The sequence below is a fragment of the Aotus nancymaae genome, unplaced genomic scaffold (assembly GCF_030222135.1).
Source record: "Aotus nancymaae isolate 86718 unplaced genomic scaffold, 86718_ANA_hifiasm-v0.15.2.pri h1tg000029l, whole genome shotgun sequence".
NCBI classification, from domain to species: Eukaryota; Metazoa; Chordata; class Mammalia; order Primates; family Aotidae; genus Aotus; species Aotus nancymaae.
Window position 1 is genome coordinate 75,556,543 of NW_026988442.1, and position 23,614 is coordinate 75,580,156.

General features: G+C 44.4%; 1 protein-coding gene and 1 long non-coding RNA gene across 4 annotated transcripts in view; one reads left to right on the forward strand and one right to left on the reverse strand.

Moving 5' to 3' along the window:
* LOC135276945 (uncharacterized) overlaps positions 1-17,951 on the reverse strand; it is an 84,580-nt gene extending 66,629 nt beyond the window's left edge. The window contains exon 1 of the long non-coding RNA XR_010344503.1: positions 17,840-17,951. This is a non-coding gene — a long non-coding RNA (uncharacterized LOC135276945). The remainder of the gene's footprint in view (positions 1-17,839) is intronic.
* Positions 17,952-18,194: 243 nt separating this feature from the next.
* Positions 18,195-21,908, forward strand: CXCR4 (C-X-C motif chemokine receptor 4). Of its 3 annotated transcripts, none has more exon segments than NM_001308529.1 (2): positions 18,195-18,209; positions 20,325-21,368. In NM_001308529.1, coding segments are annotated over 2 exon segments (1,059 nt in total).
* Positions 21,909-23,614: the final 1,706 nt, after the last annotated feature.

Genomic DNA, 23,614 nt, shown 5'->3' on the forward strand with positions numbered 1-23,614 from the left:
TCCCCAGGTAGGGGTAGATAGGCTCTGGGCACCAGACAAAAACTAGACTCCCTCTAGGGCTGCCTTTCCTCTACCTAACATGAAGCTCGCTTTTAACAACCACAAAGTTTCATGAACCACCAGATGAAAGCCGATCATGCTGGTAGTGTGGTAATGTCTGCTGAAGAACAACATTCGTTTTTGGTTTTTTGGTTTTTTTTTTTTAAGGGTCTCACTCTGTCACCCAGGCTGGAGTGCAGTGGCGCAATCTTGATTCACTGCAACTTCCACATCCAGGGTTCAAGCAATTCTTTTGCCTCAGCCTCCTGAGTAGCTGGGATTACAGGTGCCCACCACTACGCCTGGCTATTTTTTGCATTTTTGGTAGAGATGGGGTTTCACCATGTTGGCCCGGCTGGTCTCAAACTCCTGACATCAGGAGATCCACCTGCCTCGGCCTCCCAAAATGCTGGGATTACAGGCATAAGCCACTGTGCCTGGCCTGAATATTCTTAAACACACACACACACACACACACACACACACACACACAAAAAACTCTTATGACTTCAAGACGCTTCCAAACCAATTCCATATTTTATGAATCACAACAGCATCCACATGCATTCCAAAAATTGTAGCAGATAATTTTTTCAATCTGCAGAAAGATTTGGCACTTGGGGATATTTAGACCCTTCACAATAACTTCCCCTGGGGTCCACTGCTTACAGATTGAGAACCAGCCTGCATCACCCTGACAGAGTCAAAGGTCAGTGGTTGGCCCACCTGACCTCCACATCCCCCTTTCTGGTAAATCACCCTGAAAATCCAACTGTGGAAGAGAGTGCTTAAGGTGAGCCACCAGTGAGTAACCAAAGGGCCAGAAACATGATCTGAGGCCAAGAAGGAAAGAGAAAATGGGTCTAAAAACAAACAAATGGGTGAGAAGGAGAAAGCTGAGGTGTAGAGACCAGGCAGAAATTTATTTGGATAGCTCAGGTGGAAAGTTTTAAAGGTCTGGGCTAGCCACACAGTGGTGGGAATTACAAGGCTGCTAATGAATAGAAGAGATCTTGGAGAACTAGGATCTTGTGACTCAATGATATGAGAAAGAAGGAGGAGGTGAAAGGAGACTGGAATTTCAGCTAAGATATGAAGAATGGAGCCGCACTCTGAGAACCTAGATATAATAACAAGTTATATCTAGGGCCAGCCTGGAACACACTCTGAGAACCAAAGTTGGATGCTCAAAAGTAGATCAAGACACTCGGCAAAGGAACAGTTACAAGGGACAAAGGTCTAAAAGTAAAGGGTGCCTATTTTTCTTAAGAACAACTGTGGTTGGCCAGGCGTTATGGCTCACGCCTGTAATCCCAGCACTTTGGGAGGCCAAGGTGGGTAGATCATGAGGTCAGAAGATTGAGACCATCCTGGCCAACATGGTGAAACCTCATCTCTACTAAAACACAAAATATTAGCCAGGTGTGGTGGCACGCACCTGTAGTCCCAGCTACCTGGGAGGCTGAGGCTCCCCGGAAATCACTTGAACCTGGGTGGAGGAGGTTGCAGTGAGCCAAGACCGTGTCACTGCACTCCAGCTTGGCAACAGGGCAAGACTCCATCCCAAAAAAAAAAAAGAATGACTGTAACAAAATGTACAGATAAAGGCATAAGTCTAGGGTAAGTTATTTTCCATGTTCTGCTAAAAACTATGTTTGCAGTTAAGGAGTCCTGAAATTATTTTAATTTCGGGTACCTTGGTATGACATTACAACAATGTGCCCAACCAGGAAGTAGCTGGTGTAGTGGCAATGTGGCCTGTCATCACAGGTCACAGTGACGACAGGACACTTCATTGTCACAGCTCTGAAGCTCAGCTTCAGAGTCCATCTCTCCTGCAGAACTTTCCCAGGGCACATTGGTTGGAACAACTTGTTTCTCATTTCAATTCCTGAGCCCCAACCCTGATCATTCTGATTCTATTGGTCTGATGGTGGATGCCATCAACTCCTTATTTTCTGTGTAATTCATCTTTAAATGAAACTTGCACATGATAAGAGAGATCCAAGATGGCTGATCACTAGCAGCTCGGGATTGTAGCTCCCAGAGAAAACGCACAGAACGAGAGGATGCCACACTTTCAGACAAATTTTTGTTGCCCACGGACTGGAAGATTCCCAGTGGAGGAGCCCCACGGGTCGCCAGGGCGACTCTTGTGGCCGGCGTCACAGTTTTGCCAGCCCCCCGGCGGGGCGGTTCTTGATGCGGAGTAAACGGGACTGATTGATGTTTGGAGCTCCAGGAAGGCAGAGTCGCCCATTTACCTGATTGAAGAAGGGACTCAAGAGGGAAGCCAGACTGGAGATTCCCGGGCAGAAAAGCACCACGAATCTTGATGCCGCTGTTTTGGCCGGCGCAGTGGGTTGCTCAGATTTCGGTGCTGGGAATCAACAAGTTGGACGTCCACTCAGAGAACTAATTTGAAAGTAGGCAATTACAAAGACACAGGTGGATGAACTCACAATGAAGGGAAGAAACCAGAGTAAAAAGGCTGAGAATACCCAAGATCAGACTGCCTCTCCTTCTACAGGTGATCACAGTTCCTCATCAACAAGAGAACAAGGCCTGATGGAGAACGAGTGCATTCCATTAACAGATTTAGGCTTCAGAAAGTGGATAATAAGGAACTTTAGTGAACTAAAAGAACATGTTCTAGCCCAATGTAAAGAAACTAAGAACCTTGAAAAAAGGTTTGACAAAATTCTAATGAGAATAGACAATTTAGAGAGTAATATAAGTGAATTAATGGAACTGAAGAATACAATATGAGAACTCCATGAAGTATGCACAGGTTTTAACAGTAGAATTGATCAAGCAGAAGAAAGGATATCAGAGGTCGAAGACCAACTTAATGAAATGAAACGAGAAGACAAGATTAGAGAAGAAAGAGTAAAAAGGAATGAGCAAAGTCTCCAAGAAATATGGGACTATGTGAAAAGACCTAATTTATGATTGATAGGTATACCTGAATGTCATGAAGAGAATGAATCCAAGCTGGAAAATATTCTTCAGGATATTATTCAGGAAAACTTTCCTAATCTAGTAAGGCAGGACAATACTCAACTCCAGCTAATCCAGAAAACACCACAAAGATATTTCTCAAGTAGAGCAACTCCAAGACACATAATTGCTAGATTCACTAGGGTTGAAATAAAGGAGAAAATTCTAAGGGCAGCTAGAGAGAAAGGTCAGGTTACCCATAAAGGGAAGCCTATCAGACTCACAGCAGATCTCTCACCAGAAACCCTACAAACTAGAAGAGAGTGGGGGTCAATATTCAATATCCTCAAAGAAAAGAATTTTCAACCCAGAATCTCATATCCAGCCAAACTAAGCTTTATAAGCAAAGGAAAAAGAAAATTTTTCACGAACAAGCAAGCACTCAGAGATTTCATCACCACCAGGCCTGCTTTACAAGAGCTTCTGAAAGAAGCACTACAAACAGAAAGGAACAACCAGTATCAGTCATCCCAAAAACTTAAAGAGTAACATAAAGAGTATCTTTACAATGAAGAATCTACATCAACTAATGGGCAAAATAGCCAGCTAGCATTAAATGACAATATTGAACTCACAAATATTAATATTAATTCTAAATTTAAATGGATTAAATGCCCCAATCAAAGACACAGACAGGTAAATTGAATAAAAAGTCAAAACCCATCGGTACGCTGTATCCAGATCTATTTCACAAGCAACGACATACAAAGACTCAAAACAAAGGGATGGAGGAAGATTCACCAATTAAATGGAGAGGAAAAAAAAAAGAAAGAAAAAAAAAGGAGTTGTAACTTTCGTCTCTCACAAAATAGACTTTAATAGTAACAAAGACTAAAAGAAACAAAGAAGGACATTACATAATGGTAAAAGGATCAATGCAACAACAGGAGTTAATGATTATAAATATATATGAACCCAATACAGGAGCACCCAGATACATAAGACAAGTTCTTAATGACTTATAAAGAGACCTGGACTCCCGCACAATAATAGCGGGAGATTTTGACACCACATTGTTAATATTCGACGGATCAACGACATAGAAAATTAATAGGGACATCTACGATTTGAACTTAGACCTGGAAAAAGTAAACAGTGAATATTTATAGAATTCTCCACCCCAGGTCCACAGAACATACATTTTTCTCAGTATCACATTACACCTACTTTGAAAGTGACCACATAATTGGAAAATTGGAAGTAAATCACTCTTCAGCATTTGCATACCATTTCACAGACTTAAATGAAATATTGGTTGGCTGTTTGTTTGTTATTTTCTTCCCTTATTCCCTCCTGTCTCCGTTGTTAAGCACAATTATTGGCATAAAAGAGGTTTTTAATACCTATTTTTAGATTGCATTCTAACCCGGGCAATAGAGCAAGAATCCTGTTCTCTCTCCCCCTTTTTCTTTCTCTTTCTTTCTTTCTCTCATTAAAAAAAAAAAAAGGAAAGAAATTGCAATAGATACTCCCACTCAAAAAGAGGGAAAATAAAAAGTATGTAACACTCCCTCATCAATAGCAATTCTAAAGTCCAGTTGGGCACATGTCACTAATTGCTTGATTAGTCCTGACAGTGCTTCTCCTTGTCTCTTAGCTGTACACTCTGGCTTCTTGGCTGCCTTCTCTGAGTCATTCCTCCACATGAAATGGCCTATGTGTAGAGCTCAGTAGCTTTTCAGCTTGCTTCCTTTCCATAGGAGGTTAAAGGCCTGAACGCTTTTTTTCATTATGAATTATCTCTGACCCTTTCAATCAACATTCATACAATTTCTTTTAAAACTCTGTGAGTTTCTCATGTATCAAATTTTAATAAATTCCAATAGACAAAAGCCACATCCACATTTCCTCTGGAGAGGACCGTCTCTACCTTGGGCCTCACATAAGACTGCTATGGGACAAGTCCTTAAGATTTCTAAAAACCCCAACTGTCTAATTGAGTTATGTGAGCCATACACACAAGATTCTTATAAGCCTTTCAGTCTAATTAAAGACCTATGAGGCATCACTTTAAATTATCTGAGGTCATAGCAAAGGGTCTTACAGTATTTTTTAAAAGGTAGTTATTTTATTTGTTAAAAGAATTTTTAAGTCAAGAGATATTAATAAATAATTACCATAAAAATATAACTGCAGGCAGCTTTGAGACCCTCCTTCATGAACATAGGAATCTAGAGAGAGTTCTCTAAATCTTTATTAAATAACAATTATCTCATTTATTATATAAATCACTGCTCCCTGTATTTAGATAGATTAAATTGCTATTATAATTTGGCACTAGGAAAGTGGCTTTATACCATACTCTCACCATGTAAAAAGTGCTAAATTTTGTGCTCAAATACAGTAACTAGCTTCAACATAGGTTTACTGGTTCGACCACCTTCTTGCCTTTGAATTCAAGGCTCTTGTTTTTACAATTTTGCTTTAAAGATTATATGTGCCTTCTATTGCAAAACACCTAAAATCTTTTTTGGCTGTGATAATGGGAGGTGAGGAGGTGACAAGAAAGAGTAATAAATAAACAAAAGTTAAAAAGAAAGTAGAAAGTTCCATTTCTGACTTGGGAAAATGAACTACCAATCCCCCAACCTGTCAGAGCTTAAGGGAAAAAACTGCCTACAGGACATTTTTATGTGTCAACTTGGCTAGGGTATAGTCATTAGTTATTCAACACTGATCTAGGTGTTGCTGTGAAGGTATTTTGTAGATGTAAAAAAAAAAAAAAGCAAAAAACTTGCACATGATTGTACTGAGACTATTAATACATCACAGATTGGTTTGAACTCTTATTTAAGCTCCTTGCAACACTTGCTTCTTTCCTTCTGCCTTTCTTCCCATAGAAAAAAGTCCCCAGCACTAACTGATAACCACATATTGATTTCTTTGATCTAACAAGTGTCCTTCCCCCTAAAATCCAGATTTGGCCTTACCCAGGTAGTGACTTGAGAAATGTAAGGGAAGGATCTCAATGTCTACATTTTTTGTCTGCCAAGTTTTGCCACCTCTGATGGTTATCTTTTGAGGTGTGAAAGGAGATGAAGTCACTTCGATGACATCAGTAACGGGATATCATCGTGCTGCAAAAAAGCCCACAAGTCAGATGCAGGTGGTGGTTGAGAAACCAACAAACTTTGAAAAATAAAAGGGTAAACCTTCAGACTTTCTCTAAACACAATCCCCTCCCCTCCAAAATAGTCTCTCCCCTTGACCTCCATTCTTCACATCTTAGCTGAAATTCTAGTCTCCGTTCATCTCCTGCTTCTTTCTCAGCCCCATGTCAGTGAGTCACCAGATGCTGGTTCTCCAAGATCCATTAGCAGCCTTGCAATTCCCACCACTGTGTGGCTAGCTCAGACCTTTACAACTTTCCACCTGAACTATCCAAATAGATTTCTGTCTGGTCTCTCCAACCTCAGCTTTCTCATTCTAATCCATTTGACACTACATTTGTACATTAATTATTCTAAAGTCAAGCTCTGAGCATATTATTCTCCAAACCAAAACTTTGCAGTTTTCCTGTTATTTGATAGAATAAAGCCCAGACCTCTTAGCCTTGCCTATAAAACCATCTATGCTCTGGCCTCTTGTACCTCTCCAGACATAACTGCAACCTATGTTCTAGCCAAACTAGCTAATCCCTGTTTACAGCTCCAACCTTTCATTCATGCCTTGTCACTTGAGTCAGGCTGTCCTCCTTCTGGCTCAATACTTTCCAATCAAAATATTACCCATTCTTCACATGCCTCTCCTATGTGAAAGGCCTCCTCTTTCCCTGCTGGGCCTTGTTTGTACCGCACTTGCACTGCCCATCCTGCTCTGGCTTATATCACAGTTTTTTATGGCCCTATTTTATCTCCCATACTGGACATAGGTGTCTTGAGGCTAAGGACTCTGTGCTATTCATCTAGCGTCTCTTCCAACACCTTGCAGAGCTCTGCACATTGTAGGCACTCAACATAGTTTGTGGAAAGAAGGAAGGGAAGGAAGGGAGGAAGAGAAGGAAAGATAGGAGGATGGAAGGATGGGAGAGAATGAAGAGACCTCAGAAATAAAAGGGAAGGAAATCAAAAGGGACTAGAGAGAGCAGGAAGAGAAGCCACTGAAGGAGAAGGCAGGTCATGAAGATAAATGGAAAAAATAAAATGCTGTAGGACAGATCCTGGGCCGTGTGAGAGTATGGGTACCAGATTTGCAAGGGAGAAGAACTAAGGAAACCTGCTTGCATCATGAGAAGACTCAACACCAGCCTTGGTTTCCTTCAGTAGCAGACTCAATCATCTTATCTCTCCCACCTTTCACAGCAAGGCTGGGGTTTTCAGGCTGAAAATTGGTTCCTAAATGCCCATCGACGATAGACTGGACAGGGAAAATGTGGCACATATACACCATGGAATATTATGCAGCCATCAAAAATGATGAGTTCGTGTCCTTTGTAGGGACATGGATGAACCTGGAAACCATCATTCTCAGCAAACTGATACAAGAACAGAAAATCAAACACCACATGTTCTCACTCATAGGCGGGTGTTGAACAATGAGAACACACGGACACAGGGAGGGGAGCATTACACACTGGGGTCTGTTGGGGGGAAATAGGGGAGGGACAGCGGAGGATGGGGAGGTGGGGAGAGAGAGCATGGGGAGAAATGCCAGATATACGTGATGGGGAGGAAGGCAGCAAATCACACTGCCATGTGTGTACCTATGCAACAATTTTGCATGTTCTCCACATGTACCCCAAAACCTAAAATACAATTTAAAAAAAGTTAAAAAAAAAAATGAAACAAACAAACAAAAAAAAAGAAAATTGGTTCCTATGATTTATGAAGCGAGAATGGGTAGATGCTCACCTTCATCTTATACTTAATCTAGATTTAATTAAAACATTTTATCTTTATGATAATTAACATTTTTTTAAAGACAGGGTCTCATTCCACTCATTCCATTACCCAGGCTGGAATACAGTGGCACAATCTCAGCTCACTGCAACACTTCTGCCTCCCAGGTTGAAGCAATTGTTGTGCCTCAGCCTCCAGAATAGCTAGAATTACAGGCATGTGCCACCACACACGTCTAATTTTTATATTTTTAGTAGAGATGGGGTTTCGCTATGTTGGCCAGGCTGGTCTCAAACTCCTGACCTCAAGTGATCCGCTTGCCTTGGCCTCTCAAAGTGCTGGTGTGAGCCACTGCACCCGACCTAATAACTAACTTTTAATTAATGTTATTGTAGTTTACAAAATAGCCTTATAGATTACCCGGGACAGTTCTCATAGCATTCCTGCTGCATACATAGTCAATGGGATTCCCTGAGAGCTGCCTCACAGCGTGCGGTGAGCTCCTCGTCTTACACTGCTGTCTCATTTGCTGCTCACTCAAGTTGCCATTACTCCCTTAACACCAAGTCACACTCAGAGAGATCTGTCTACTCCAGTTTTCAGAACGCAGCCTGCTGCTTTACATGTCCAAGTCTTTGCCCAGATGGTTCCCTGGGTAGAATTCTTTTTGAGTCCTTCAACTTCTTCACCTCCAGAAGCCAGGTCTTCTGTGGAGAGAACCAGAGTAGCACTACCCAAGGAACTCTTTGGGGTCCTCCCCTGGGGGTTAGGGGTGCCCATCACCAGACAGCCTAAGCCTGGCACGCTGGGGCTGCCTCAGCTTCTATGGAAATGCTGGACGATGACACAGGACCAGGGAGATTACAAGGCCTGTACTACTGCCTCTGGCTGGTGAAAAAACACTGATGCGTCTGCCCTCGGCGCACCCCACCCCAGCAACACAGAGAAGGGAGAGCTTGCACAGTAAAACCCACTTCCCCCGTTAGCTTGCTCACTGGGAAGAGCAGAGGAGAGCTGTTTATACTGACAACAAAGTGGGACAGCAGGAGGGTGGGAGCGAAAATTCAGACCTTGTATGTATTTGCTAATTCCTGATTCATAGGGATGCTTCACACTCCCCCATTTACAGTTCTTTCTTCTGCAGAATTAATTCAAGACAACCTGTTCTGTTCACGGGGGACACAAAGGCAAGGGCCGGAAGACTGCAGACGGCAGGTTAGAAAACCAGAGCATTCTAAGTTTCTCTCTGATTGAAGGTGGGGATAAAACAGAGATTTTTCAAGAAGAAAATGAAGCATACAGTTTGAAAAAATATAGATCAAATAATGTACCTTTTAACCTTTGGAAAACAATGTTTTCACAACACAAACTACTGAAAGTAAGTGAAGTTCAACAAACATGTCTTGATTGTTGGAGACTGGTCAGAAGAAATATCTTCCACGTATTCATGCTTCCAAGAAAGAGGCTGACGAAGTCTCCTAGGACCTGCTGGAAAACCGGATCAATTAAATGTTTAGGTTTAGCATAAACAGGCACAAGAGGTCTTTGCCTTCTGGGACCAGGGAGCCCCTCTCACTTTCTGGGCCAGTCTGGAGACCCGCAGCACCTGAACTCCTAGGTAGAAGCCTGGAGAGAAATCACTGCAGTGCCTGAGTAGGATTTCCCCTCTCTAGAGTTGAATGGGGGATAGCAGCAGGCAAATGACAGAGGAGAGAGAAGGCAAAGCCAAAAATTCAGCCGCACAAGAGATCTGGGCTTCCTGGAGTGACTGTGATCTCACGTGTGGGTGCTGTTGTGTGCACACGTGTGTGAGAAAAGTTCGCAGGGGAGGCTTTGGTTGAAGGAGGGAGGGTGGTTCTTTTTTAGCCTGGAAAATTGCCACACTGCGACAAAAACCTTAGTACACCTCATATGGGTGAAAGGCAATAGGAAAAAAAAAACCCTTCTCAGAAAAAGTAACCAGCTGCCTGAACCCTAACCCTGAAGTGAAAATTTACCTGGCCAAGAACAAAAATCCTATTCAGTCTGGAGAAGCCTAATCTCAACCTGCGTGGGGGCGATGCTCGCCAATGGAGCGGGAATGCCCTGCCATTTATCACCTAAGATAAAGCTCTCAGCAATCCCCACATGCAAATGGAAACCTGTTTGTAGAAAGGATTAATCTAAGTTGTTCAGCATTGTTCAAAGTGTGTCTGTGGAGGTCGTTCCGTCTCCCCTGCCCCCGAACAAGCAATAAATTATCCACCTGTGAGCCAATTTCCCAACCAGAAAGAGACAACGTGGGCAGAAGCGGACTTCTGATGCCCACTCTCTGGGAGGGGCTGCCCCACCTGGGCTCAAAATAGTAAGCAGGCCACGGAGGGCGGCCCTAGGCACACAGGCCAGGAGTAAACACAGCCAGGAGATTATGCTGCAGCTGGTTAACCACAAGGGTAAACGAGTGGACACACTAGGAAGGAACACAAAGCACTCTACTTCAGTATTTTTAAATGACACTGAAAACAATTTCATGGCTTCCATTTAAAAAGAAGCTGCTCAGACACAGAGCATCCCCAGTTTACCAAGATTCCAGGAAATAGCCTGAGCTTTTGATTGGAGGGGGTTTCTGGGGTGACCAGATGATACAGAAACGCTTTCTCCAAGTAGCCATTGGCACCTGTTAAAAAGAAGCCCATTGAGGCACATATCTTCAGATAAATTTTTAAGTATTCATTTTAACCTGCTTTTGCCTCACATAAAACCAAGCAAAGATGGGGTTAATCGCCTTCTTTATTAACCTGCTTCCAGAGCTGCTGCTTCCACACATTTTCTTGCCAAGGTAAGTGTATCTGAAAGTCTCAGGAGGCCTTAAAAAGTCCAGCACTAAATCTTCTGAGTCACTTAATCCCCAGCTCTTCTACGTTTGGAGATAATTTCCTTTATGTAAAGAAACTCTAACGTGGCCAGATTCTCCTCTCAGACTTGCTAATGGAACAAAGAAGCCTCTCATTAGACTCATCCCTGTGGCTGCAGAAATAAGTGTCTCGGAAAGCACAGCTTTTGCTTTAGCCTCAGGATGGTTTTGGCTGCCGCAGTCTTTGGCTTCCTCTCATGGCATCTCATCCAGTCAAGCTCTAGCTAAGTTAGACTTACAGGCTAGAAAACAGGAGAGACAGGTGCCTGACCCAAAAAAAAAAACTGTCTAGTGATTAGTGATCAAGTTTGCCCAGCAGTGGCTCCTTTCCAAAGAGTGAGCTGCCCATCCCAGGAGTGTCCAGCGACAGGACCCCCTGCTGTAAAAGGAGCTCCTTCCAATGCCCGTAAGATAATGAGACCAAATGGCATCAAGGACCCCTTTCAGCCCTAAATCTGAGACTCCCAAGACAGGAGGGGCTCTCAAGGCACGTATGAGAAATTCTTTATGACTTCTCTTTCCTTCCCTCATCACATAGATCTCTCTTCCGACAACAATTAGAAGTAAGAACACTTCACACTGTGTTTAAGACTCCATTTCCCTTTACCTCATTTCAGTGGGTAATGGTGGAGAAAGCCATTTGTCTGGTTAAGCAAAGCCCTCTACCAACAAGAAAGACATTTCAGCAGCAGAGATAGGAACCTATATTAGTAATATTAAGCACTTACTATGTGCCCCACACTATCCTAAAGTATTTGCATAAATATCATATTAATCTTCCCAATAATCCAAAAAGTAGAATGTTATTGTTATCTGGATATTACAACAAAGGCCACTCAAGCGCCTGTCTGAGCGGACTCCAGCGCTGTGCTCTGAACCACAAAGCTGCTCTGTCTGGCTTGTAATCCTCCCTTCTGCTGTTGCTGCCCCTGTTTAAACAGAAAAAGGAAGAATGTTCTTCTCCCAGAAGGACCTTGTCCTACAATAACTGAAAGAAAAGATGGGCCCAGTGCTCATGCATCGAGATAGTAGAGAAGGCATAGGGCCTGGGGGTGGGAAAGGGTTGAGGAATGTAAGAATCACACAAAGCTTGTCAATTTTCTTCAGGGTCCCCAACATTAACCTGCGTGCAGTTACGTGCCACAAGGGAGAACTGACCTGGAAATCCCAAGTGACTAATTTCAGTCTCAGAGAGACAAATTATGACAGAGACCACCCCAAGAGGATTCTGCAGCCAGTTCTTGTCCATGTGTATCTGTTCCATCCTCCCAAGTCTCCCAACTGCCTAACCTCATCCTTTCTTTTTTTTTTTTTTCTTTTTTTGAAACAGAGTGACACTCTGGCATGCACGCTGGAGTGCAGTGGTGCAATCTCAACTCACTTTAACCTCTGCCTCCCAAGCTCAAGTGATCCTCCTGCCTCAGCCTCCCAAGTAGCTGGGACTACAGGTGTACACCACCACACCCAGCTAATTTTTCTGTATTTTTTTGGTATAGGTGGAGTTTCACCATGTTGCCCACATTGGTCTCAAACTCCTGAGCTCAAGTGATCGGATCAGCCTGCCTCAGCCTCCCAAAGTTCTGGGATTACAGGTGTGAGCCACCATGCCTGGCCTCATACTTTCTTTTGATGGCTAGCATCAACACCTTAGGTCAGTGTAAACTGGAAAACTAGAAGCTAGTAGAGTTTTTGTGTTGGTTTGTTTTGAGCCAATATTTTTATGTTTAGAGATTTCATATTTAAAAATCAGGATTTTCGATTTCTCTTAAAAAAATTGAATAGTATGGCCCAAATTCCCTCAAAAGGCAGTGGAGGATAGTGGTTGCTGCTTTAGGACAGGGCATGTACCCTTTGGCTCTCCACAGTCCCCACCACTCCCTATTGCCTCAGTCCTTTACTATATCTGCAGGTTTTTAGATGTCTTAGACCTACAAGTAGCTCTAAGATCATTCCCAAGTGATTTTTTATTTAAAGAGACTATTTCTCAAGGGGCATGTAATTCTAACAGAGGGTTACAAATCTGAAAGACACAGTTTGGTATCTGACAGATAGCTTTAGACTTAAAAAACTGCTCAAGCAAAACATTGGATCCCCCTACACACACACACACACACACACACACACACACACACACACACAAATAATTCCCACCCTGTTCTTTCACTAATATAATGTTCTTGGGAGAATGACCTCGGAAGGATCTCAAAGCCCATCTGGGCAGTCAGATCACCACATTTCTGGGAGCACCAAGGCTCTGCCATGGGATGCACAGTTCTCTTTACAAAACTTGATAGTCCACAGGGTTCTAGGCGCTTCCTCTTTTTATATAGCTGTCTGAGGTCACCACCAATAAATTACTGGTTTAAGGAAAACAATGACAAGCCTCTTCCATGGAGAACAGGGTTTGCTCACTCAATTATTTCCTAAAGTCGTGCCCTCCTTCCCAGTTTGACACCATAATTTTTTAGGCAACAGTAATGAGTCTGTTTGTTGCTGTTCTTTACTCCCACAGAGCCACACAGCACCTGCCACAGGAGCACAGCAAACTTTTCGGACAATCATCCTCCTGGCAGTGGAACTAGTGGAGTAATGATCATTGCACTGTAATTAAGTGGCTGTTTTGTTTAAATGACTTACCAGGGTGGCTCTAAATTGACTATATTTGTTTTTCAGTCTAGTTTTTTCTCTTTGTGTAGGAAATTTGTTGACTAGTCTTGACTGCTGTAAATCATTAATGGAAATCACTAATCATCTCATTTTAGTGAAGGCAGAGCTTTTAAACATTCAAGATATAACTTAAATCTAGGGTCTAAATGGCTCCACCACCCCCCCCCCCCGCCAAAAAAAAAAAACAGTAATAATTTCCTAAATTAGTATAGAGCTGTAGAATGGAAGGTCTGGGTTTGTTTTCAAGCTCATTTTTCATCTCTAAGTGTTGGGGACAGAAGGATTTAGGGAAGGAGGAGAAGGAGAGGGCTGGGTGTGGTTAGGCAAGGGACAATTTCTTCCACTTAACGCCAGCTTAGAAATAGTTGACATTTGATACCATTGTCTCTTTGAGATTTGTAACCCTGTGTTAGAATTACATGCCCCTTGAGAAACAGTCTCTCTTTTTTGAATCACTTGGGAAAACATTAACTTTATCTTTAAGTATCCCTAACTACTATCGAGGAAGTCTGTACTTTCAGAAACAAATCAATCCATCTTTTCCTTTTTTTTTTTTTTTGAGAGACAGGAGAGGGGCCAGCGAAGGGACTAGAAGACCCTGTATATTCTGAAGGCCTTTAATGCCACCTGCCATCCATCTCCTCCTGGCACCTCCTCCTTCCTCTAGCCTCCTGCCATCCACCACTGGGAAGAGGTCTGTTCCTAAGCTTTCTGCCTGGCTAACATGGAGCCAATTTAGGGACAGAGTACAGCTTTCCATCACACACACACAGATACACTCACACTCACACAAATCAACCAGCTGCAGAGCGAGCAACAGGAGGTGGCAGGATGCTTGCCACTGTGTCACTGGGTTTGTAAGCATCCCCTCCAAACTGTGGCCAAGGCTAGTTATTCCCTGGGCTGAAGCCAACCTGAGAAGTTGGGGACCCTGCCAAGGCCCTGACAGCCCCTAAGCCTGACTCTGTTGCCAGAGCCACATAGGAAAGTCATTCATTCTTTAAAGAAAGATTCAGTAGATTAAGAAGCCCTGTATTTGTTCAACAGTGGACTAGCTGGATAGAGGATATCTGGGCATTCACTTTAAGGAATCTAAAATATTGGGGGAATAGAGTATGACATGTACTCATTTAAAAGTTGAGTAACATCACAAGGGATGCCAGTCAAAGCAGTATGCAACTAAATGCCAAATGACCCGGGCTTCAGAGCCAGACAGTCTGGGTGCGGATCCGCACTGTGAAGTCACAGGCCAGTTCCTCATGCTCTTCAGATCCTAATTTCTTTACCATGTAATAAAGGTAATGGCACCTGCCTTGTAGAGTTATTGAGGGGATTATATGAGGTCAGTTGCACATAACAGGTGCTCAATACATGTTTGAGTTTTGTTTGTTTGTTTTTGAGACACAGTCTCGCTCTGTCGCCCAGGCTGGAGTGCAGTGGTGCGATCTCAGCTCACTGCAACCTCTGACTCCCTGGTTCAAGCTATTTTCCTGCCTCAGCTTCCCAAGTAGCTGGGATTACAGGGGCCCGCCACTGAACTCAGCTAATTTTTTTTTTTTTTTAGTAGAGACAGGGTTTCACCATGTTGGCCAAGATGGTCTCGATCTCCTGACCTCGTGATCTGCCCACCTCGACGTCCCAAAGTGCTGGGATTACAGGCATGAGCCACTGCACCCTGCCATTTTGTTTTTTAAAGAACATCATAGAATAGTTGAGAATAAGGTTTAGGTAGCCCAGTGGTAATAGAAGTTTAAGATTAGCCCAGTGGAAAACAAGCATTCCTTGAAAAGGGAAAAGGATTATTGTGGAAAAAAGTCTCACATCTAGTAGATACTTCAGAAATGGAAACATATATGATTCCTTTTTTGTCATAAAATTTGTTGGCTTTTTCATTAATATGAAAATGTTTCATGTCTATTACAGAAAATCTGGAAATCATAGAAAAACGCCAGGAAGAAAGCAAAAATCAAATATAATTCTGCACCAATGAAAACCCCCATAAACATTTTGCTTTTCCTCCCCATATTTTCCAAATGCCTATTTTAACATAACTGAGATCACACTATATTCACAATTCTGAATCCTGCTTTTTGCAATTAATATTTCATAAGTATTTTCCCATGTCACTAAAAATTCTTCACAAATAATGTTTGCAATGTCCACATGGAATATCAGATATGGATGAACCAAAATCTTGTCAACTATTCCACTAACAGTGGTTATTTAGGGCTATTCAGACATTTTGCTATTTTAAAAAATGCTTCCACAAATACCTCTGTGGCATAAGTTCCTGTGAGTGGAATTATTGTTCTAAAGTTTCTGCTGAATACAAAATGCTTTCCAGTGAGGCTGTCCCAAGCCACATTCTCACCAGTGACAAGCGAGAGACAGCTGGTCTTTTCAAATCGGGAGAGCAAATATTATCTTTGAAAAAAAAAATGGATTTTTGCCTAATTTGGTAGTCACCAAATAGCATCTCATTGTTCTTTTAATTATCTGCTTCCTTTTAATAGAGATCCCTAAAAAAATCTGAAAGGAGTCTTCAGATAAAGGAAGGAGCTTTCTTTTGTCTGCCAACAATCAACAAATATTTATTATGCAAACCATTTTGCTCCGAGTTTTATCCTCTTTCCCTTTTTGGACAGATTTAGGAGATTTCACCTTTCAGGTTTTAGATAGCCTGCAGCGAAGAGTTTTGAGGTACAATGTAGCTTACAGTCCAGGATAAAACACACTGATTCTGCCACTACCAGGCTTTGTGAAAAGCAAGTCACAAAAACGTTCTGAAATTCCAGACCTTCAATAGATAGGATCTACCGTGTCTATAAAAATATGAAGATCCTGAAGTTTTATTAAAGATTTGAAAGAAGTAAAAGTGTTTTTACGGTTTTGTTTTCATTTTTATTTCTTACTTTTATCGTTTATTATAAAGGATATTATAAAGGATACAGATGAAGAGATACATAGTGCAAGGCCTGTGAGAAGAGGTGTGGAGCTTCCGAAGCCTCTTTCAGCCACTACCCTCCAAGAATCTGGAGGTTTTTTGTTTTTTTTTTAATTCTACATAATGTAATATTATCATCTATTTATCTCGTGATTAGTGTATGTCCTAACTTGTTCTTTTCTGAGAGTCCCATCTCCTGACTCGGATATCATCTTTCCCGTATCGGTGAAAGTGCAGAGTAGATGAGGACCTTCACCCAGAAACATTAGAGAGGGGTCCCAGACAAAGGAGGAAAGTCATGTTCTGTGGAGAAAAGGTTCTCAGCCTCCGAACTACCTCTGGAACACTCCAGACTGAAATGTTATCTCTTTTGATATAGAAAACAGGAGTCGTGTACAGGGTGCAGTCTGGGCAATTCCTCTCCTCGGGACCGGGGCGGGGTGGGGGCGTCTCGGGTCCTTGTTGCGGTACAGGCACCTCGGCCCCAGCTATCCCCTCAGCGGCCACTCAGCCTGCGGGCGCAATTTCCCGGCCCCGCCCCACACTCGCTCCCGGCCCCACCCAGACTCCGCGCCGGCGGGAAGTGGCGCGAGGTGGAAAGCACTGTTTGCGCGCCTACTGCAAACCTCAGCCTGTCTGGGATCGCTTTAAACGTCCGACCCCACCCCTACTCCGCCCCGCTCAGTTCTTCAACCTAATTTCTGATTCGTGCCAAAGCTCGTCCTCCGCTCAAAATCGTGGAAGACGCCGAGTGTGGGGACTGAAGACCTGGGTTCGAGCCTGGCTTGGAATGCCTGCCCATCTCTGGCATTTCATCTCTCTGGGATTATTTGCTGGTTCCTCCGCGTGCGGGTTTTGTCGGGTTCACGCTGGATTCCCAGCGCCTAGAACAGTGCGTGGCACGCAGTTCGTCCTTCTATAAATATCTGACCAAATGCATCTCTGTGATGGCAGTACCCACACGGTGTTGTGAGAATGAATGAGTGATTCTGTGCAAGTTCCTCGTGATCTGTTACAAAAAGTACTGGTCGCTAAATTAGTCTTATAATAAAGCATACTTTTAGAATAATAAAGTACTATTCACGAATTGGTTACCACTATTATGAAATTACTGAGCAATACACATCTACGTCTGATCAGTCTTCAGAATTATGCCAAATCCTACCTTCTACTGAAAGTATCTGCACCTGACCCTGGTGATGTGAATTTGCACATATAGTTACATCCTCCGAAGGAAGGATCTTATTTTATCTTCCGAATGGGCTGCGAGTGCGGAAAGCGCGGAGAATGGCGTCGGAAACTTGGCCCTACTTCCAACATTGCCGCCTACTGGTTGGGTTACTCCCGCAAGTCACTTCCCCTCTCTGGGCCTCAGTGTCTCCACTGTAGCATTCCCAGGTCTTGAACTGCATCCATGTTAGCAAGGATGGACGCGCCACACGGAGACGCGCTTCCTACCTGCCTTCAGGCGTATCCCGCTTTCCCCAAACTTAGGAAACGCCTCTGGGAGGTCCTGTCTGGCTCTGGACTCGCTCCGCGACCACCCGAGAACAGCAGGGTCCCCGAGGCTTCCCTAGCCGCGCACCCCTCCGCCCCGCCCCCGCGCCCTCCTCCCTCGCGCCTGCCCCTCTCCCCCACCCCGCCTTCTCCCTCCCCGCCCCAGCGGCGCATGCGCCGCGCTCAGAGCGTGTTTTTATAAAAGTCCGGCTTCGGCCAGAAACTTCAGTTTGTTGGCTGCGGCAGCAGGTAGCAAAGTGTTCCCGAGGACTTGAGTGCTCCAGTGGCCACCGCGTCTGGAGAACGAGCGGTTACCATGGAGGGCATCAGTGTAAGTCCAGTTTCAACCTGCTTTGTCATAAATGTACAAACGCTGGAACTCAGAGCGCAGCCCTTCTCCGAGCGGGCAGAAGGGGCCAGGACGTTGGAGGTACCGGCGCTCCAAAAAAGGGTCACGGAAAGGAGTTTTCTTGACCATGGCTATATGGGCGGGGGGACAGGATTGGAATCTTTTTCGCTGTAAGTAGAGAAACGACTGGAAAGAGCGTTCCAGTGACTGCATGTGTCTCCCCCTTGAGTCCCGCGGCGCGCGGCGGCTTGCACGTTGTTTGCAAACACAAGAACATTCTGTGCACAAGTGCAGAGAAGGCGTGCGCGCTGCCCGGGGACTCAGACCGCCGGTCTCTTTCCTCCGGGAAGCGGGGATTTCTTGGAGCGAGTTACGTTCTCTGGATTTAGAGGCAGAGGGCGGCGCGCCTGGGCTGAGTTCCCAGAAGGAGATTGCGCCCCTTTTTAACTTAGGGGATAAGCGGCTGTTACTGTTTTTGACGTTGGGTGTGTGTTTGTTAAACTCTGTGCGGCCGACGGAGCTGTGCCAGTCTCTGGGCACAGTAGGCAGAGGGCGGGAAAGGCGGGTGGACCCACCGCACCGATCCTCTGAGGGGATCGAGTGGTGGCAGCAGCTAGGAGTTGATCAGCCCGCGCGCTTGGGGATTGAGGGGGAAATCTTTCGGGCGTCCGAAGCGCGGCGCTTCCCCACGACCGCGAGTGGGTCCTGCAGTTCGAGAGTTTGGGATCGTGCAGAGGTGGTGGGATCAGAGGGGTGATTTGACCTCCCCTTTGACACCGCGCAGCTGCCAGCCCCGAGAAGCGGGCTCCGGGGACTGGGGGTACCGAGGCGGTTAGGACCGCACCTGGGCTACCCGGTCGCTGCGGCGAAGACGGGCAGGTGCAAGTGGGGAAACCGTTTGGCTCTCTCCGAGTCCAGTTGCGATGTTTAACCGTCGGTGGTTTCCAGAAGCCTTTTGAAACCCTCTTGCTAGGGAGTTTTTGGTTTCCTGCAGCGGCGCGCAATTCAAAGGCGCTCGCGGCGGAGCCGCCCTGTCTCGCCCCAGCACCCTGTGGGACCGAGCCTGCTGGCGTGTCGCCTAGCGGAGCCCCTGCAACCCTGCTTGTGGGCGGTAGGCGTGGGCGTGGTGGGCAGCCGTGGCGGTCCAGGGCTGGACGACCCGGCCACCAGCGTGCCCACCGCCTGGAGGCTTCCAGCTGCTCATCTCCGGCCGGGTTAACTGGATCAGTGGCAGGGTAATGGGAAGCCACCCGGGAGAGTGAGGAAATGAAACTTGGGGCGAGGACCACGGGTGCAGACCCCGTGACCTTCTCCACCCAGGAAAATGCTGCGTTCCCTAACTTCCCAAAGGCGCCAAATGATAAACACGAGGATGGCAAAAGAGACCCACGCCCGGGAGGAGGGCCCGCTTGGGGGAGGAGGTGCCGTTTGTTCATTTTCTGACACTCCCACCCAATATACCCCAAGCACCAAAGGGCCTTCGTTGTAAGACTGTATTTTCTTTACACACTACGTGTTGCTTGAAGCGCAGAATGGTTGTGTTTAGGCAGGCGTGGGAAAATAATGTTTTTGCGCCTTAGGAGAAAGACTCTTTGGGACGCCCCCTCCCTCCCCCCGTGCTCCTCCCTCCCCTCTTCCCTCCCTTGGGGAAAAACTTCTTACAAAAAGTTAATCTCAGCCCCTTCTCACTGCAGCCACCCCACCCCCCACGCCGCCTGGGAGTGGCCTCTTTGTGTGTATTTTTTTTTCCTCCAAGGAAGGTTTTTTTCTTCCCTCTAGTGGGCGGGGCAGAAGAGTTAGCCAAGATGCGACTTTGAAACGCTCAGCGTCTCAGCGCCCTTTTGTTCTAAACAAAGAATTTAGTAATTGGTTCTACTAAAGAGGGATATAACAAAGTCACTATGGGAAAAGATGGGGAGGAGAGTTGTAGGATTCTACAGTAATTCTCTTGTGCCCTTAGCCCAATACTTCAGAATTTCCTGAAGAAAGCAAGCCTGAATTGCTTTTTTTAATTGCCTTTAAAAAAAATATTTTTTTTAACTTGGATAATGCTTGCTGAATCGAAAGTGAGTGTCCATTCCTTTGCCTCTTTTGCAGATATACACTTCAGATAACTACACCGAGGAAATGGGTTCGGGGGACTATGACTCCATAAAGGAACCCTGCTTCCGGGAAGAAAATGCCCATTTCAACCGGATCTTCCTGCCCACCATCTATTCCATCATCTTCTTGACTGGCATAGTGGGCAATGGATTGGTCATCCTGGTCATGGGTTACCAGAAGAAACTGAGAAGCATGACGGACAAGTACAGGCTGCACCTGTCAGTGGCCGACCTCCTCTTTGTCATCACGCTTCCCTTCTGGGCAGTTGATGCCGTGGCAAACTGGTACTTTGGGAAGTTCCTGTGCAAGGCAGTCCATGTCATCTACACAGTCAACCTCTACAGCAGTGTCCTCATCCTGGCCTTCATCAGTCTGGACCGCTACCTGGCCATCGTCCACGCTACCAACAGTCAGAGGCCAAGGAAGCTGTTGGCTGAAAAGGTGGTCTATGTTGGCGTCTGGATCCCTGCCCTCCTGCTGACTATTCCCGACTTCATCTTTGCCAACGTCAGTGAGGCAGAAGACAGATATATCTGTGACCGCTTCTACCCCAATGACCTGTGGGTGGTTGTGTTCCAGTTTCAGCACATCATGGTTGGCCTCATCCTGCCTGGTATCGTCATCCTGTCCTGCTATTGCATTATCATCTCCAAGCTGTCACACTCCAAGGGCCACCAGAAGCGCAAGGCCCTCAAGACCACAGTCATCCTCATCCTGGCTTTCTTCGCCTGTTGGCTGCCTTACTACATTGGGATCAGCATCGACTCCTTCATCCTCCTGGAAATCATCAGGCAAGGGTGTGAGTTTGAGAACACTGTGCACAAGTGGATTTCCATCACCGAGGCCCTAGCTTTTTTCCACTGTTGTCTGAACCCCATCCTCTATGCTTTCCTTGGAGCCAAATTTAAAACCTCTGCCCAGCATGCACTCACCTCTGTGAGCAGAGGGTCCAGCCTCAAGATCCTCTCCAAAGGAAAGCGAGGTGGACACTCGTCAGTTTCCACTGAGTCTGAGTCTTCAAGTTTTCACTCCAGCTAACACAGATGTAAAAAGACTTTTTTTATATGATAAAGAACTTTTTTTTAAGTTACACATTTTTCAGATATAAAAGACTGACCGATATTGTACAGTTTTTATTGCTTGTTGGATTTTTGTCTTGTGTTTCTTTAGTTTTTGTGCGATTTAATTGACTTATTTATATAAATATTTTTTGTCTCATATGAATGTGTGTCTAGGCAGGACCTGTGGCCAAGTTCTTAGTTGCTGTGTGTCTGGTGGTAGGACTGTAGAAAAGGGAACTGAACATTCCAGAGCATGTAGTGAATCACGTAAAGCTAGAAATGATCCCCAGCTGTTTATGCATAAATAATCTCTCCATTCCCATGGAACATCTCTTTCTTTCTGTTCTTAAGAGGTTGGGTTACACTATGTGATTTTGCTGTAGAAGATGGCACTTATTACCAAAGCCCAAAGTGGTATAGAAATGCTGGTTTTTCGGTTTTCAGGAGTGGGTTGATTTCAGCACCTACAGTGTACAGTCTTGTATTAAGTTGTTAATAAAAGTACATGTTAAACTTACTTAGTGTTATGTTCTGATTTCTGTTGACATTTTTTTGGCTGGCAGAAGACAAAAATAATAATAGATACGTTGATAATTTGCAAAGTACTATCCTAGGTATTTCACTGCAATGTTTTACTCAACCCTTACCACAACTCTGATAGATTCTGTTACTAATTACATTTTATAGAAGAGGAAATGGAGGCGCGGAAAGCCTAAGTAACTTGGTCAAAGGCATGTAGTGAATAGCAAAGCCTGTATTTCAAACCAGGTAACATGACTTATGAATCCGAAGCCTTAACCGCTTTAAATTCAGATGGAAGTTTAGAAATGGCCAGCTAGCACCCATTTGTATGAAAGATCATCTTTCAGAAGGATGAGCCTGTGTAGAGAGGAAAATGTATGCAATAGTGTTTGGATTTTACTCCACCATCCACTTGTGAAACCCAGGTGTGTGCAATGCCAGGCCTTGTGTGCTTTCTCATCCAGTCTCCTTGGAGTAGATAACCACCACTCCCTTGTCCACAGACAAGTGAACTGAGATTCAGACTCTTCCCATACATCGCACTTTCAAGGGGGCAGAGCCAACAACTAAATCTGTTCATTGTTCCAGCCCTTGCTCTTGACTATTACCTACTATTGTCCTTCAGAACACCTGGGTATAAGTCAACTGAACTGCTAATAAAGAAGCCAAAAGTGAATGTTTTCTTCATAAAATTAACCATGACCAAAATATCACTTCTTGCAATATCTTCTATGCAAATCTCAACACTTTTATTCTTAAACTATTACAACACCTAGCACCTCCTCAAGGACTCAGCCAAGCAGCTACAAGCTGACATTGGTATTTATTCGAGTCAGAAGGAAGGTCCACTGAAGCAAGCTCCCTGTTGCTCATATTTTGCACAAGATTTTGGAGTCTTATGTAACCACCCATAGCTATTTACACGACCATTGTGCAAGCCCCAGGCTCTTGAGTAAATTTCAGCTCCGGTTTCCATTTAAAGATAATTTCTAAACCAGCCATACCTACCTCACGTTGGAACACAAACAGGGTACTCCAGGCATGCACTCAGATAATAAGTAGGATATAATTACAGCAATATTTGGTCTACTTTTAGTAATTGTTTCTGGCACAGAAAATCCATTTTGGAGGAAAAATTGCAATGCCTTATCTTTCTGAGGCAAATCACATTTGTTCAAGGCAAATTATAGGTCCTGTGAAGGGAAATAACTTAATTACTTAAAATAGAATCCAATTTGGCTGTGCATTTTTGCTGCCGTCTATGGATCTGGGGTAATTCAGAGTGGTATTCCTATTCCACTTGAGGATACAATTAGATTTCAGATAGGAAATTATCTTGAGGTTTCTTGGTTTTCCCTGGGAAGCCTAATTGGATCACCCTTCATTTAAGCATAGTTTTACATGTACTCTCTCAAAGGCTTAGTCTTAAAGCCATGACCGTTGAGACAGACTTCACTTGAACCCTCTCTATAAATATTTATTCTCCAGTAGACAATAGAAGAAATCCTTGGAAGGCATGCTTTTTCTTTCTCATCTTGGCTTGAAACCTCCCTACCCCGGATTCCTCTCCTTTGCCGTGGAGTCACAACAAAAGGAACTAAGCCGAAACAAAATTCCCAGTGTCACCAGTCTTAATGGATACTTCATTCTCCTTGGAACAAAGGTGGGATAGCTCTTTTTCAAAAAGAAAAACAAGCTTTG